This window comes from Lithobates pipiens, unplaced genomic scaffold, assembly GCF_037356315.1.
Source record: "Lithobates pipiens isolate NorthernLeopardFrog02 unplaced genomic scaffold, aLitPip1_a1.2 Scaffold_27, whole genome shotgun sequence".
NCBI classification, from domain to species: Eukaryota; Metazoa; Chordata; class Amphibia; order Anura; family Ranidae; genus Lithobates; species Lithobates pipiens.
The window spans coordinates 11,409,418-11,426,897 of NW_027507788.1; the positions used below are offsets into that span (position 1 = coordinate 11,409,418).

The following is a 17,480-nucleotide window of genomic DNA, read 5'->3' on the forward strand; positions in this document are numbered from 1 at the left end:
TATTTAGTATATATATTTATATATACTAATAAGTAGTCAAGTGCTTACTCACCCAAAGTAACAACAAGAAGAATGTTGGTGATTCTCATCTTTCTGACTTTAGGTAGCTAAAATAAAATAAAAATAAAATATTACATTTGTCTCTGGAAACAGGTGCAAGTCGTCCTTTAAGAAATCTTGCCTGTCGCTGGAATTCTCCTTTTCTCTCCTTCCTTTCTCTGTTGTCTGTCATTCAGTGGCATTATTATGCAGCAGATAGATAGATAGATAGATAGATAGATAGATAGATAGATAGATAGATAGATAGATAGATAGATAGATAGATAGATAGATAGATAGATATTGGAGGGGGGGGGGGTGAGAGATGGAAAGATATTAGCTAGAGAAAAAATTTAATATAGATAGATATTAGATACATAGATTGATAGATAAACAAAATGTACTTATTAGATACACAGACAGATAAAGAATAGATAGATAGATAGATAGATAGATAGATAGATAGATAGATAGATAGATAGATAGATAGATAGATAGATAGATAGATAGATAGATAGATAGATAGATAGACTTGCTATATAATAATGCCACTAAATGACAGACAACAGAGATTTGTTATGTTTTTTTGTGACTAGCTTTGGGGGGGGGGGGGGCGATGCCCATGTGCCCCCTATGGACGGGCCGCCACTGGTAATTACAGATCTCAAGTGATGTTCTTTCTGTCCCTCTGGGTAGGAAAATAAAAACCACATACAGTATTTACCTGACTTTATACTAGATGTGTGTGTGTGTGTGTGGGGGGGGGGGGGGGTAATGGGGGTGGAGATCCAGTCCAATTGTGATGTGATGGATTATTTGCAAGTTCATTGGGCAATGTCTGTATCTGGACACGAGGAGTATAAATGTAATTCTATTGTTTTATCTTTTTTTCTTTTTACCTATAACATGAAAAGTATGTTTTTGTAAGTTTTTTAAATCTGTTCTTTCCAATAGCATATATGAAGGATTGTTTCAATAATAAGGATATTTATAAAAATTTGACTGAATGGCCCACAGAACACGAGCTGTGCCCTTCTGAATGCACACATACTATTTTAATCTTAATTTTCCATCAGTTTAAGAAGGGATTCTTCACAGTAAGAGCAGCTAAAGCGTTTGTAACCCCAAATAAAAAAAAAAAAATGGATCCTGTTCCTTTAAAGCATGAATAACAGGCACAGTGCATGTGTTGTGTAATTTGGCCACTTATATCACCTGAAATACCTGTCTGATTCTGCCTGGTTCTTTCCTCCCCCCCCGTAAGCTGACCACAGTTTATCGTGGTTGCTGAGCCCTGACACCGTGGTCAGTTTACGTGCCTTCTCTGTCCTCCTCTCCCCTCTCCCTCCCTGCCTGTCAGCTCCCATCACTCCTCAGCCCTCCACTCCTGTTGGCAAATTTAACTGAGAATTAGCCATGAATATGGTCAAGGCGGCCATATTATGTATTCCAATGCACTGGCGATCCACAGACATTCCTTCCAACCGGGAGTGGCTGACCAGGGCTGCTAAGATAGAGGAGATAGAAGAATTAATCTATACCACCCAAGAACGTCTACGAAAATTTTCAACCATCTGGGCTTGTTGGAAATACTTTCAGACTACGGGAAAATATAAGGCTTACTTTCCTTTAATGAAGGTACAACTAGAAATATACCAATGAGGACGCTGGGGTGGGGAGGGGGGATGGCACCCACCACCTGTCTCCCTCCCCCCTCTCTATTTCTACCTTCCCTAACCCCAAACCCTCTTTCATCTTTTTTTTTAATATTTGATCTCTCATGTACTTACTCTCTGAAATTTTCAAATAAAAATTCTTTATGTAAAAAATAAATAAAAAATAACTGAGCATGTATGCTAGCCTAATCTCACGCTCGTGCATGAGATCTGTAAATCACCTGTCACTCACAGCAAGGGGTGCAAAAACTGACTTTTATTTCTCTGTCTGTCCATTTTTATCTCACTGAAAAAAGATAAGAGGACTGCTCAGAGTTGGATTAACTCTTTGTGTCAAGATTGGGCACAGATGACATGAAATCCTATACTGTATAAGGTTCAAGCCTTAATTAAAAAAAAAAAATTGTGGGTTTACATCCACTTTAAAGGATACTTAAAGGTTAATTTTTTTTTTTAAACAAACATGTTATACTTCCCTCCTCTGTGCAGTTGGTTTTGAACAGAGTGGCCCTGATTCTCCTCTTCGGGGGTCCCTCAGCAGTGTTCCTGGCTCCTCCTCTTCTCGAGTGACCCATTGGAGAGCCGCTCTCCCTCGAGGGAACTTGTGTGGGGGTGCTCCGGTGTCCTGCTGCTGCGTCCTTTGACACAGACAGCAGGACTCGGCCCCGCCACCGGCTCCCTCGTCATTGGATTTGATTGACAGCAGCGGGAGCCAATGGCTGTGCTTTTATCAATATATATATAATCAGGACCAGAGACACCGGCTGGAGCGGGTGTGCTCGTCTCTGTCGCTGGAAAGACCGGGCTCAAGTAAGGAAAAGGGGGGGCTCTGGGGGGCTGCTGCAAGGGGGCTCTGGAAAAGGGGGGGCTCTGGGGGGCTCCCGTGTCCTGCTGCTACGTCCTTTGACACAGACAGCAGGACTCGGCCCCGCCACCGGCTCCCTCGTCATTGGATTTGATTGACAGCAGCGGGAGCCAATGGCTGTGCTTTTATCAATATATATACAATCAGGACCCGAGACACCGGCTGGAGCGGGTGTGCTCGTCCCCGTCGCTGGAAAGACCAGGTTCAGGTAAGGAAAAGGGGGGGGCTCTGGGGGGCTACTGTATCACGGGAGGTTTTTCATCTTAATGCATAGATGAAAAATATTAAGGGGTTTACAACCCATTTAATTTTTTGGGAGCTTAACATGGTTTATTGTACACAAAATAACTTGTGCAAAGTTCTGTGCAAAGTTGCAAGGCAATTGATTGAGTTTTAGACACTTTATTACACATAGAGCTCCTTTTACATTAAAGTTTAAGTTCACCTTTACAGAAAATCTGTAAAGTGAACTTAGACTGGACCCCCTCCCCATCCCCTCTGGTCCTGCTAACCTGGAGTCCCGCGATCACCTGTTGTGACGCATCAGATCGCTGCTTTACCGGTCCAGGGATTTGAAATCCCCACGGCTTTCTCTCCTCTTTTGCAGCGCTGACAAGATTGGCCAGGTGGGTCCTGATTGGCCGGCGTCATCCATGTGATGGCGCCAACCAATTAGAATGCCTCTTATATGTACATTTACGAGGTACGTTTAGGAGATCAAGCCTGACCAGTGAAGTGGCGCCCTGATGTGTCACAGCGGGTGATTTTGGGGTACTCCAGGTCATCAGGACCCGGGGGGTTGGGGAGGGGGTCCAGTGTAAGTTCACCTTACAGATTTTCTGTAAAGGTGAATTTACCCTATACGCTATTCCAATTAAATGTTTTAGGAGTATAATAAAACAGTTAAAAGTGAATAACCTTTGGTCTGTTTCACCAAACAACTTGAGATTTTTAGAATATACTGACATAGATACAGTCTTCTATTGTATGAATTTTGGGGAAATAACATCCGAGTATGTTTTTGTACATTAAGCCACATTAAACTCCCAAAATAACAAGTACAGCACCCCCTGACCCCCAGAGGCATAGCATGGACACCCAAAGGCAGGGAAGGCTGACATTTTGATCTTGGGCAGATCCAAGGCTGGGAAGGGCTGTGCGATCAAAGAAAAGTTTGGTGCCAGTCATTTTAAGTACATTTTTAAATGCTTTATTGGAGAACTCTAAAACTGACAGAGAAGGTATAGGGCTGAGTACATCCATGGCAAAACTAGATTAGAACAGAACTCCAGAGTCACCAGTCCCTTTCAGTATTCCACAGTGCAGAATCAATAGGAGCACAGGCTGGCACTGGGTATTAGAGCTGCTGAATAAGGATAGACATAAGATCTTCAGTAGGAGAGACAGCAGGTCCTTTCCAGTAACAGATACCTCCAGTAGCCATCCAGCGTCTTTGGTTCTCCTCCTCAATCAGCATGTGAGGCCTCTTCTAGGCTTGAGGCCTAGTCAAACCTTTCCCACACTTGACCATTCCCATCTCCAGGACAAGCCTGGATGCAGGCTGTACGAAGACTGAGAACATGGCAATTCTCCTACATATATATGCACTTCCCCAGCATGCACCACTGGCCAAGAAACCTGATTGGCTGGTGAGACAAGCATAATATTCCCCCATTGGCTGTCCCACACTACGGCCACTACACAAGGTGGTAGGGGCTACAATGTCACTCACTGATTTAGTGATTTTATGGGAAAAAAAATCCTTGAAACATCTCGGATAGGTTCGGTGAAGCTGAAAGCTTGGGTTGTGCAAAGTTTGAAGGCAATTGATTAAGGTTTAGGCATTTTATTGTAAGTTAAGCCCCATTAAGCTCCCCAAAAAAACAAGCTTAACACCCTAATTTTCTTTGTTGGAGACCAAAATCCATGACTCTTCTAGGATAGGTTTGAGAAGTTGAAAACTTAGGTTGTGCAAAACACAATTTATTAAAGTTTAGGCACATTATGGTACATTAGGCTCTTTTTACATTAAGCCACATGTTTTGGGATTGTAAAATATAACTTATTATAAAAAAAATTTGGGTGAGATATACTAAATGTTCTGAAAATTTTCAAAATATGTTGACATAAGCAGTCTTCTATTGTGCGAGGTTTGGGTGAATTTGGTTAACATTTCAGCTCTTTTTTGTACGTTAAGCCAAAGCTTAATGTCCCCCTAGTTTGCCTAGTAGGAGACCAAAACCCATGAAACGTCTTGAAAAAGTTATGGGAAGTACATGGTACATTAAAGTGGTTGTAAACCCTTACAAACCACTTTGACCTACAGGTAAGCCTAGATTAAGGCTTACCTGTAGGTCCAAGCAATATCTCCTAAACCTATATGGTTTAGGAGATATTTGCCCGAAAACGGGCACCGCTGTCTACGGCACATGCGCCGTAGACAGCGGCGCGCAGGCGCACTGAACGCGGCAGTTCCAAAAATGGAGCTGCCGCATTTGTCGACTCCCGTGCGCATGCGCGGAGTGACGTCATCGCGGCTTCGCCGAATGACAGCGGCGGAGCTGCGAGACGCCACCAGCTAGATGGATGCAGCGGACTACAGGGGACAGCGCGACTTCGCTGGCTCCTGTGTCAGGTAAGTGACACATAATGGGCTACTATGCGATGCACAGTAGTCCATTATGCTTTACCTTTGCAGGGAAAAAAAAGAGGAAGTAAACTCATCAGGGTTTACTTCCTCTTTAAGCTCTTTTTATATTAAGCTGTTCACATTAAATGTTTTAGAATTGTAAAATATAGCTTAATGTGAATAACTTTGGGGTGATTTACCAAATGAGCTAAAATTTTCAGAATATGTTGGCATAGATATAGTCTATCTATAGACATAGAATGGTTAACATTTAAGGCCTTTTTTTGTATGTTAAGCCACATTAAGCTCCCCAAAAAACAAGCTTAATGTCCCTAGATTGCCTTGTGGAACACAGAAATACCTGAAACATCTAGGATAGGTTTGGAAAGTTAAAAACTTAAGACTGTGAAAAGTTTCAGGGCAATTGATTGAGGTTTAGGCACTTTATTACATGTTAAGCTACATTTAGCCATTTTAAGCCTATAAATGTTTTAGTATGTCCCCCAACAAATTATGAATATTGGTAGTAATATGCAAGCATTTATACGCAGTATGTGTTTTTATATATTTTACTGGTAAAAATAAAGTTTTGTACATTTTTTATATTGTTGTATCTTTGTGATCACGGGAGGGGTATTTAAGGTCCTACCACCTACTCTCTTACTACATATTCGATATAAGGATGATACCATCCACTGACACATGTCCCTAGTTGAAACCTCTCCCACACACAAGCTTCTGACATTCCTAGGGAGGGTGGTCATGGGGAAAGCTCTGATATACACCTGTTAATGTGCTTAGCCAGAATCTGCCTCCAAATTATTATTGGGGGGAGGACAACACGTTTTACCACACCAGGTGACGCCAACCCTAGTGACATCACTAGCCAGTAGTGCATATTCCTCCAGTCATGCTGTTTACCATAAGGAGATTCAATTGGAGACAGGTGACCTGAAACAAACCATTTCTAGTAGTGCCAGGACAAGGTCATCTAGAGCCCAGGGCAAACATGCCAAATTGCTCCCTCGCAAAAAAAAAAAAATCAAGCTCTAATCTGCATTCTCACCCCCTAAGCACCCAGCTAAAATCCTTTCTCTCCACATATTCCCCTAGCACAAATCCCCCCTGCAAAAAAAGTCTTCCCCCTCCTAGCACAAAACCTCTACCATTCAAATTTCCCCTCTAAGCACAAATCCTCTCCCCCCCACCTCCCTTTCAACACAAGCTCCCCTCCCCCTATCCCCCATCCTAGCACAAATTTCCCCACCAATCGTCTCTACTAGCACACATTCCACCCCCCCCCCCCAAAAAAGTATTTCCCCTCTACCATATTACTTTTATAGCACAAACCCCTCAAATCCTCCCTCCCAACACAAATCCTCTTCCTTCATCCTCCTTCTCAACATAAATCCCCCAAATCACCACTCCTAGCACACCTCCCCAAATGTGCCCTATTAGAACAAATTTTACCCCCTGCCACCCTCCAAATTCCCCTTGTCAACACAAATCCCCCCTCCAATCTCCTTGTGGTGCCCCTCCCCCCACCTCACATGATACCATAGTGCCCAAGGCAGCCATCCCTCCTGCCCACCCCTTGTACTGACCATCATTTCTACTGTGCTGTTTCTTTACAGAACCCCATAATGTTCTGTGATACTGGTCTCATGGGGGCCTCCTGTGCAATAAATAATTCCTTAGTTAAGCAAATTAAATAGTTTATATAAATAGTAATAAATAAAACATCAGAAAAATTAGCTCCCACAAAATGATAGTTTCCCTTTAATTGAAAGCTCAGGACACGTTTCAGCAGGATGTACGGGTCTTTATTTTTCAGACAAATGGTACGTACAATGTTTTCTCATGTGTCATGCACGGGTTTGTGCCCCTTTCCAGATGGCGTTAGGCACATTCATAGTATTCAGTTTATGTTCTTGGACATGACCTAAAATGGGTGCAGGGGCCAGACTTTCCATTTTGGAAGATGTATGGTTTCCGGCAGAAGCAGCCTGGTACACACATCGTTATGCAGGGTCTATTTACATCTCTATAGTTTTGACAATTGTCCGGACAGGCAGTCCCACATGAGCTCCAAACCTGGTTAGGGTGCTTGCACTGTGGTACTGTGGAGAAGGAACGAGAAAGCATCTGTTACAAGACCCCTAAAGCAAAGCATTTTTTTAATATCTTCCCTCCCAGCCCCAGCATCATCCCTTTAATGGGGTCTTTATCTCGTGGGGGGGGGGGGGGGGGGGGTAGATGGACTGCCTGAACACATGACCACTGTGATTGGCTATCATAATGGTCACATGATCAGGAGGCGATCCTACTGGCTCCCCATCATTACCAGATAGCAAAAGTTGTCTATGGCAACTCGGTCACTGTGCATGTAATGAGCACGCTCTAAGCATAAGAGCCTCAGCTTCCCGTTGGCCGCACATGTGCAGCGTGTGGTTGTTAAAGCCCACCCTCTCTGCCACCGCACATATGCGTTATGTGAGCGGCAAGAGATTAAATGTGAAACAATTTATAATACCATTCACAAATCTACACATAAAAGCCCCCAAACATTAAAATTATAATAAACAATTCAATACTTCAATTTCTGGATATGGATGATGCCACTGTTTGCCGAGCAGGCATTTTCTGGCACTTTTTGTTTAAATCAGTATTTTTTTGGAAGAAAATATCTTAGAACCCCCAAACATTATACATTTTTTTTTTTTTTAACCAGAGACCATAGGGAATAAAATTTTGATCATTGCAATTTTTTTATGTCACCCGGTATTTGCACAGCGGTTTTGCAAACACAATTTTTTTTGGAAGAATACACAAAAAACAAAACAATATTTACCCCTTTTTATTTTATTTTTTTAATAAAATGCAAAAGATGATGTTACACCAAGTAAATAGATACCTAACATATAGACTGATATGGCATTTGGGTGACAATCTAATATTCCACAACTCATCCCCATGAATTTAACATTTAGGGTGCCAACTATCATAGAGAGATCAACTTTATATAAAATGAATCAAGTTTATTGGTATTGGTTAAAAAAGACAAAAATCGATTTAATAAAATACATGAAAAATGTACATTAGATGGTCTGTGATATCCCCTGAAGAAGCCAAGTTTGGTGAAACATGTCGGGATCAAACATCTTGCTCTGACCATCGCTGTTATGGACACTCACTACCTGTAGCGTGATTACCTTTTCTTTCCACTTGACCCTCCCTTCTAGATTGTAAGCTCTAATGAGCTGGTCTCTCTGATCCCTCCTGTATTGATTTGTATTGTAAGTGTACTGTCTACTCTCATGTTGTAAAGCGCTGCGTAATCTGTTGGCTCTATATAAATACTGTATTATAATAATAATAATAATATGTATACATTTTCCATGTATTTGTACCGCCAACAAGCGATTAAAGTGATTGTAAAGGCTTGTTTAACAAAAAAATAACAAACATGTTATACTTACCTACTCTGTGCAGTTGGTTTTGCACAGAGAAGCCTGGATCCTCCTCTTCTCGGGTCCCTCTTCGCTCCTTACTGGCCCCTCCTTCCTTTGAGTGCCCCCACAGCAAGCAGCTTGCTACAGGGGGCACCCAATCCAAGTCAGAGCTCCTTGTATCCATTTGGACACGGAGCCCCAACCTGGCCCTGCCCCCCCTCTCTCCCCTGATTGGCTGGCTGACTTTGATTGACATCCGCAGGAGCCAATGGTGCCGCTGCTTTGTCTCAGCCAATCAGGAGGAGTGTCCTGGATGGCTGAGGGGATCGTGGACATCGTTGGAGAGAGAAAGGGCTCAGGTAGGTAATTAGGGGGGTGCTGGGGGGTGGCTGCTACACACACAGAAGGTTTTTTATCCTAATGCATAGAATGTATTAAGATTAAAAAAAAAAAACTGCCTTTACAACTCCTTTAATTACCACCGGGATCATTATTCTTTGCTAAGTCAACGGAAAAAAAAAAAAAAAAAGTATTATTAATTTTTCTTTTTAAATGCATTTTTCTGTTATACAATTTTTTGCAAATAAATAATCTTTCTTCATAAATTTAGGCTCAGATGTATTTTGCTCCATTTCTTTGGTGAAAATAACCCAAATCATATTATTTAGTCCACAGTTATAGAGTCCACAAACTATAGTACTAAGTACTATATATATATATATATATATATATATATGAAAATTGATCAATCCGGATGTGCTAATCTAATTTCTTGAGGCACGATGAGTATTTTGAAGTTGTAATTCTTTGTTACTTTTTTTGGAAATTTAAGTAATTAGAAAAAATAAATAAAAAATCACAATTATTTTTTTTTTATTTTTTTATTTTTTACATACTGTCACCAGTGCAGTACAGCGTCATCATACGACTGGTGTGACGGTGATCAGGAACACTGGCCGGTGAATAATCTTTCTTCATATTTAGGAGCAAATGTATTCTGCTACATTTCTTTGGTGAAAATAACCAGTTATTGAGCCCCCGGTAACTTCCTGGAAGAAACCACCTCGCCTCGATGTACTGACCTTTCTGTGTTACAAACAGCAGGGAATGCGGAGTCAGTTGGCTTTGCCTCCAATATAATAAGCCGGTGTTGTCCTCCTCTGTCAATGCTGATCACATTTTTGTGGAACGTTGGCCACATGTGGTCCAATCCAACATACAAGCAACTATGTAGTGTGTGAGGTCTTCTTTAGTCTAACCCTAACGCTTTTTTGGCTATATAGTAAGCGGACTGACTGCTTAGGTAGACCCTTGTACTACAAGGTGTAGAGAGATTCTACAACCAGGTTGTAACATGTGTGGCTGGCTTACCAGCAAGGAGGAAAGATACTTACTTGATCCATCAACACCAAATGAGTGCAGGGCTGCAGAAATAGAAAGGAAATCAAATTAGTTCACAAAAAAGGGTAATATAGAGTTGAAGAATTTGTAACATAATAACGAGATGGGATCACTGATGAAACGATTCCCAGGAACAGAGGGATGAGCTGTGCAAAAAACATTTCCATTCATTGGAGCTCCACCATAAAATAAACCCGAACCGGGAGAAAAATAGGAAGGTGGCCACATCAGTGCCTGACCTCACAAATGCTCTTCAGGAAGAATGGGTCAAACATTCTCATAGACACATCTCCTAAACCTTGTGGACGGCCTTCCCAGAAGAGTTGAAGCTGGTATAGCTACAAAGGGTGGGCCAACTCAATATTGAACCCTACGGACTAAGACTGGAATGCCATTAAAATAAATGTGCGTGTAAAGGCAGGCGTCCCAATATTTTTGGTAATATAGTGTGTGTGTGTGTGTGTGTGTGTGTGTGTGTGTGTGTGTGTGTGTGTGTGTGTGTGTGTGTGTGTGTGTGTGTGTGTGTGTGTGTGTGTGTGTGTGTACATAAATCAAATGTTTGTAAATATTTTATTCTATCTTTTCATGTGACAACACTGAAGAAATGACACTTGTCTACAATGTAAAGTAGTGAGTGTACAGCTTGTATAACAGTGTAAATTTGCTGTCCAATCAAAATAACTCAACACACAGCCATTAATGTCTAAACCGCTGGAAACTAAAAGTGAGTACACCCCTAAGTAAAAATGTCCAAATTGGGCCTAAACTATCAATATTTTGTGTGGCCACCATTATTTTCCAGCACTTCCTTAACCCTCTTGGGCATGGAGGTCACCAGAGCTTCACAGGTCACCACTGGAGTCCTCTTTCACTCCTCAACGACAACATCACGGAGCTGGTGGATGTTGGAGACCTTGCACTCCTCCACCTTCCATTGAGGATGTCCCACAGATGCTCAATAGGGTTTAGGTCTGGAGACATGCTTGGCCAGTCCATCACCTTGAGTGCCCGTTCACACAGGGGGCGACACAACTTGCAGCGCGACTCACAGACACGACCTGCACACGACTTGCAGCGCGACTCACAGACACGACCTGCACACGACTTCAGCAGCGACTTGCAAAACGACGACTGTATAGAAGTCAATGCAAGTCGCCCTGAAGTCACCCCAAAAATAGTACAGGAACCTTTTTCTAAGTCGGAGCGACTTGAGTCGCTCCTATTAGAACGGTTCCATAGTATAGAACGGAGCGCGACTTGTCAGGCGACTAAGTCGCTTGACAAGTCGCGGTAGTGTGACCCTCAGCTTAAAGGCATTAAAAACAAATAAACACCAGCGCTAAAAAGTGGAAAAAAATGTGAAACAAACAAAGAAGGGGGAGTGAAAGTCATTGGAGAGGGGTCTATACCCAGCGCGGCTGGATACAAACCATAACTGGTATCAGACAATAAAAACACAAAAATCCAGCGCTCAAAGGGTTAAGGAAGCAGTCCGCAACAGGTGAAAAATAACGAATAATGAATAATTTTATTCATTATTGCAGATCAGGCATGTACTGGCCATAGGGACTATAGGGAGTTTCCCGGTGGGCCGTTGGCTCAGTGGGCCGGTTTCAGTGACAGCCAGTTGCATCGCTGGGGGAGGGGGACTTTTGGGGCTATAGCCACAAATCTGGGGCCCATAGCCCAGAGTCAGTCCAGGAGTCCCCAACCACAGGGTCCTGGCCCACTACTTGCCCTCTTTCTGGTGACCCTGATGTAAGGAGGGGCTCTCTGGGGACCCTGATGTAAGCCGGAGGCTCTCTGGGGAACCTGATGTAAGAGAGAGGCTCTCTGGGGACTCTGATGAAAGTCGGAGGCTCTCTGGGGACCCTGATGTAAGAGAGAGGCTCTCTGTGGACCCGGATGTAAGGGGGGGGGGGCTCTGTGGGGACCCGGATGTAAGGGGTTGGCTCTCTAGGGACCCTGATGTAAGGCGGATGATCTCTGGGGACTCTGATGTAAGAGGGGCTCTCTGGGGACCCTGATGTAAGGGGAAGGCTATATGGGGACCCTGATGTAAGGGGAGGCTCTCTGGGGACTCTGAAGTAAGGGGAGGCTCTCTGGGGACCCAGATGTAAGGAGGGGCTCTCTGGGAACCCTGATGTAAAGGGGGCTCTCTAGGGGCTTTTTTGCGCAATTGCGTACAGTTTATATACAGTTTTTTGCGTGTTTGCTAAATTAAAGTGGGCCGGGCTGGATGAAGTCCAGGGCCAAATTTTTGTCCCAATCCAGCCCTGTTGCAGATGATTAAAAACTAGTCCTGTTCGATCACAAGAAAAGAAAAAAAAAGCTTAAATAGTCACCTCCAGTCCGCTGAGCAACGAGGAGATGAACAGTGTCCCAGTCCGATCCATTCTCCCATGACGGGGGGGGGGGAGGAGGAATCGAGGAGGAGGCGACCACTTAAACCCCTGCCGGGTTGTAGTGTAATCGCTGAAAGACGTGCTCACCGGCGTGTGGGTGGCGATCCAGCGTGTAGGGAATTAAATTAATTACCACTATATCAAACTGCACGTTTCTAACTCTTCGTTTTTAACCCTTTGGGGCAAGCGAATCAAACATATATATCCAGAACACTTCCCCTCTTATATAAAAGGGAAAAAAATCTCTTGTTTGTAGTTTAGTGTTCCTTTGGGGGACTAGTTTCTAGTTTAGTTTCTATAACAAAGACCTCAAGGCATTTGATATCTTTTATTGTGAAAGCAATGAAAATGCCAGGGAACGCTATGCTCATCACACCCCTTCATCTACGGCGATCGCCTATTCCCGCACGTAATGCAAATCTGCATATAAGCATAACTAAACTTACTAAAAAAAATGAATGTATCGATCCATGTAATAAAAAAAGTAATACATTTTCAATTTTTTTTTTTTCCCCTTCATGTTCACCTGGTGATCCCGTCAGTGACAATCTTTCTGGCCTAAAAGCGACAGCGCTCATTCACTTTACTGTATGTACAGAGAAGAAGCAGTGATGCCCTAGGACAGGACTACAGAACAGCTCCCTCTTATCATTGCTATAACATATTGTGCAGCCCCACAGACATAGATAGAAACAATGTAACTGATAACACTGCAGAAAAAAAAACTCTTTAGGTTTTTGGCAGGATCAACATGTTTTTGTTGTCTCTTTAGGTTTTTGGCAGGATCAACAGGTTTTTGTTGTCTCTTTAGGTTTTTGGCAGGATCAACACAGGTTTTTGTTGTCAGATATAACGACGAGCTTTCACTGAAAGGGAGCAAATAAGAGAAGCTCATTGTTGGGATTTACACCCCCCCCCCCCCTCCATGAGCTATAGTAAAAATGTCTTTCTAGAACAATGTTTCCTACAAAGCATTATAATTAGATCATATCAATTAAAAGTAACAATAAAACATATACTACAGCACTCTGCTATTTGATATTATTATATTATTATTAACCGGTTCCCGACAGTCGCACGCCAATGTACATTGGCAGAATGGCACGGCTGGGCAAATGGGCGTACCTGTGCGTCCCTTTAAATTTTCCGCCGTGGCAGCGACGCAGTGCCGAATCGCAAAAAAGTGCTCTGGTCTTTGGCCAGCCAAATGGTCCGGGGCTTGAGTGGTTAAAAGTAACAATAAAACATATATTGTACTGTGAATGTGGTCGGTTTTTAAACCTGGAACATTTCATGAGAAATAAGTGATCTGGGACAAATGTACTGATCTCTGGAGATCCAGGAGGACGGGCAACTGAGCCCAATCGTTAGCTGCTGTCCAGCACCCGGGGTATTTGGATTGTAACAAGTCTGCATAAAAACAAATCAGATAACAATATTAGGAAGGGAACTCACCCAATGAGAAGAGGAGAAGCACAGCGACGGGTTTCATAATTTTCCTTTCTGATCAGTGAAATAATAAATACACATAATAAATAAGTTGGGGTATTTATTAAGACATAAGGCTTAATGTAATAAGCTATTGTACTGTTTGCCAAAACCATTATTATTTGCAGCAATGAGCGATTGGGCAACACGTGAATGGAGCCTGTAAGTGAATTGAGTCTCTGAAGTCTAATCATACATGAATTCCATTACTGGCCCCATTTTAGTTGCAGAATAATACATGTCACCATCGTATGGTCATGTGATCATCTAAGCTTTATAATCAATCCATTATAATGATGGATATTGTACAATACTACATTACAATAGACATTAATATTGTGTACGATTATAGCACACAATGTACGGACACATTTTAGAAGCCCAACACCAAGCCAAGTTCCCATCTTAGTAAGGATAATACAATCACATAACGTCTCCCCTTGGAGAATGAATTTCCATACATACAGAGCGGATGTAGGATCTGATCAGGAAGTGTGATGACAATGGGGTCCGATGGAGCTCTTTTATACCCTTATGTGTCCTGGATGGGAGGGGCTGTCCATAGGGTCTATCTACTGATTGGCAGAAGGTATGACCAATCCCACAACAAGGCAATTATTATTCTAATGACCCTGTGAGCTTCAGCAAGAGGATGAGGGTGGAAAATAAAAATAAACTTCATAAAAGTAAGAAACAATCATTTTTACAATATGTAAAAGAAAAAAAAATGAAAACACACACACAATACATAATACATGTTTCAATTTTTTATTTTTTTTTTGTAAATAATATCTCACTGAACTCAGATCTGTTCTCAGATTGTATATATATATTGTAGAAATAGTTTCTCCAGATGAGAAAATGTCATAAAAATCAGCAAAGAGCAACTGTCTTCCATCACAATTGTTATCAATTGGATGCATATAATGAAAATTTCCAAATAGGTCACAGTGATTCAGAACTAATAACTAATAATGAATAACACTGTCTCCAAGTATTGCAGATCATAAAGGTTTCAAAGATGAGAATTTAAATCTAGAGAGGGACATCTTTGCCCGTTCTTCTTTGCAAAATACAGGCATACCCCACTTTTAAGTACACAATGGGGTTAATTTACTATTTTGAAAATTTTGAAAACCATTTAATATTTTTCTTTCACTTCACAATTTAGACCATATCTATCACATAAAATCCCAATAAAATATATTTATATTTGTGGTTGTAACATGACAAAATGTGAAAAATTTAAAGGGGTATGAATACTTTTTCAAGGTATTCTATATATATATTTAAATTTTTCACATTTTGTCATGTTACAACCACAAATATAAATATATTTTATTGGGATTTTATGTGATAGATATGGTCTAAATTGTGAAGTGAAAGAAAAATATTAAATGGTTTTCAAAATTTTCAAAATAGTAAATTAACCCCATTGTGTACTTAAAAGTGGGGTATGCCTGTATTTTGCAAAGAAGAACGGGCAAAGATGTCCCTCTCTAGATGTGCAAAGCTGGTAGAGACATCCCCAAAAAGGCTTTCAGCTGTAATTGCAGAGAAAGGCGGTGCTACAAAGTATTGATTCAGGGGGGCGCCAGATAAATGCCCCCCACACACACACACACACACACTTTTCACATATTTATTTGCACTAACTTTTGTTGCCAGCGGTTTAGACATTAATGGCTGTGTGTTGAGTTATTTTGAGGGGACGGCAAATTTACACTGTTATACAAGCTGTACACTCACTACTTTACATTGTAGACAAGTGTCATTTCTTCTGTGTTGTCACATGAAAAGATAGAAGTAAAGATTTACAAAAAAGTATGTACTTAGTTTGGGAGATACTGTATATATATATATATATATATATATATATATATATATATATATATATATATTTATACACATACAGGTCAGGACTGCACACACCCAACATGTGGCTCATGGACACTGCAGCTCAAAAAAAAAGCTGGAACATACATTTTTAAACGTTTACAGTGGCACAGTGGTGTAGTGGTTAGTACTCTCGCCTAGCAGTAAAAAGGGTCGCTGGTTTGTATCCCAACCACGACACTACCTGCCTGGAGTTTGCATGTTCTCCCTGTGCCTGTGTGGGTTTCCTCCGGGTACTCTGGTTTCCTCCCACACTCCAAAGACATGCAGGTAGGGTAATTGGCTTCTGTCCAAAAATGTACCCTAGTATATGAATGGGGACCTTGGATTGTGGGCTCCTTGAGGGTAGGGACTGATGTGAGTGTGCAATGTACAGGGATAGGGACAATTGTAGACACTCATTTAGGTTGAACTGGATGGACTGGTGTCTTTATTCAACCTTAGAAACTATGCAACTATATATATATATATATATATATATATAAACATTTTCTGCATTATATGTAATGAACACCGCATAATTCAAGTTACCCAAAGATTTAGGCCTGGACTAATTATCTATGAAAAATAGAATGGAGGAGTTGCTGGTATACAGGGGTGGACTGACAACTCATGGGGCCCCCGGGCAATCAGACTTATGGGGCCCCCAGGCAATCAGACTTATGGGGCCACACAGTATACACAAAGACACACACACAGTATACAATCACACAGTATACACAGACATGTTTCTATTGGCTGAGAAGGTACTGGAGAGGTGGGGCAGCTATAATCTCTGGATTTTTAGACCAAAAGGATGTCGGTAAGGGACATTTCAGAGACAGATGTAAAAAAAAAACACAGATTTTTACATACTTTCCCTGGTTTTACTGAGGCTGGCAACCCTGATGGGGCCCCCTAGTGGCATGGGGCCCTCGGGCAGTACCCGAGTGGCCCAATGGTCAGTCCGCCCCTGCTGGTATAACATTCCATAAACTAACCTCCAACAATTAAACTCACATTATGTATATTAGCTTCTCTTACATAATCAACCATAAAAAGAAAATAATCTAAATAGCAGTAAAGAAATGTGCCCAACGCCTGTAGTATTAGTACAAATATATTCACAGAATATTTTATAATCTCTACATTAAGACACTTGGCCAAGTGAATTCATAATGAAAAAAATAAATAAAACCAACATCCTCCTGGGCATCTATAAAGCTCCGTCTTTCATGTAGGCTTAAATATTGGCAGTCAGAATATCTAAGATAGGCATATAATCCTGTCCTATAAATATATGTAGGAATATATGGATGTCACATTTGGATTTTTCTTCAAAGTTTCACAATATTTTCCACATGATTGAGAATATAATCAGTTTCCATATACAGTAATTTAGTAATGTGGTTGAAGGTCCTCCTAACCAGTTTCACTGGTACCACACCAGCTTCACCAGAGGTCAGATGTAATTATCTTTAGCCTCTGACACAACCGGAGTAATATCAGAAAGACCGGTCAGGCAGACCTTCTACCACATTCCTACATCTGCTTGTCCATTGTGCGGGTATCGCACACTGCCGCTTTTTGTCTCTGCCAGAGGGATTACCTTGAAGCATGCTCTATTAGCTTACCCTTGGCTGAGATCCA

At 41.6% G+C, this 17,480-nt stretch overlaps 1 protein-coding gene across 1 annotated transcript in view; it reads right to left on the reverse strand.

Annotated features, from left to right (window-relative positions):
- Positions 1-7,132: 7,132 nt before the first annotated feature.
- The window catches only part of LOC143933353 (uncharacterized), a 34,969-nt gene continuing 24,621 nt past the window's right edge, over positions 7,133-17,480 (reverse strand). The window contains exons 6-7 of the mRNA XM_077456219.1: positions 10,056-10,085; positions 7,133-7,329 (exon numbers count right to left, since the gene is read on the reverse strand). Of these exons, the coding sequence (XP_077312345.1) occupies positions 7,133-7,329; positions 10,056-10,085 (227 nt within the window). The remainder of the gene's footprint in view (positions 7,330-10,055; positions 10,086-17,480) is intronic.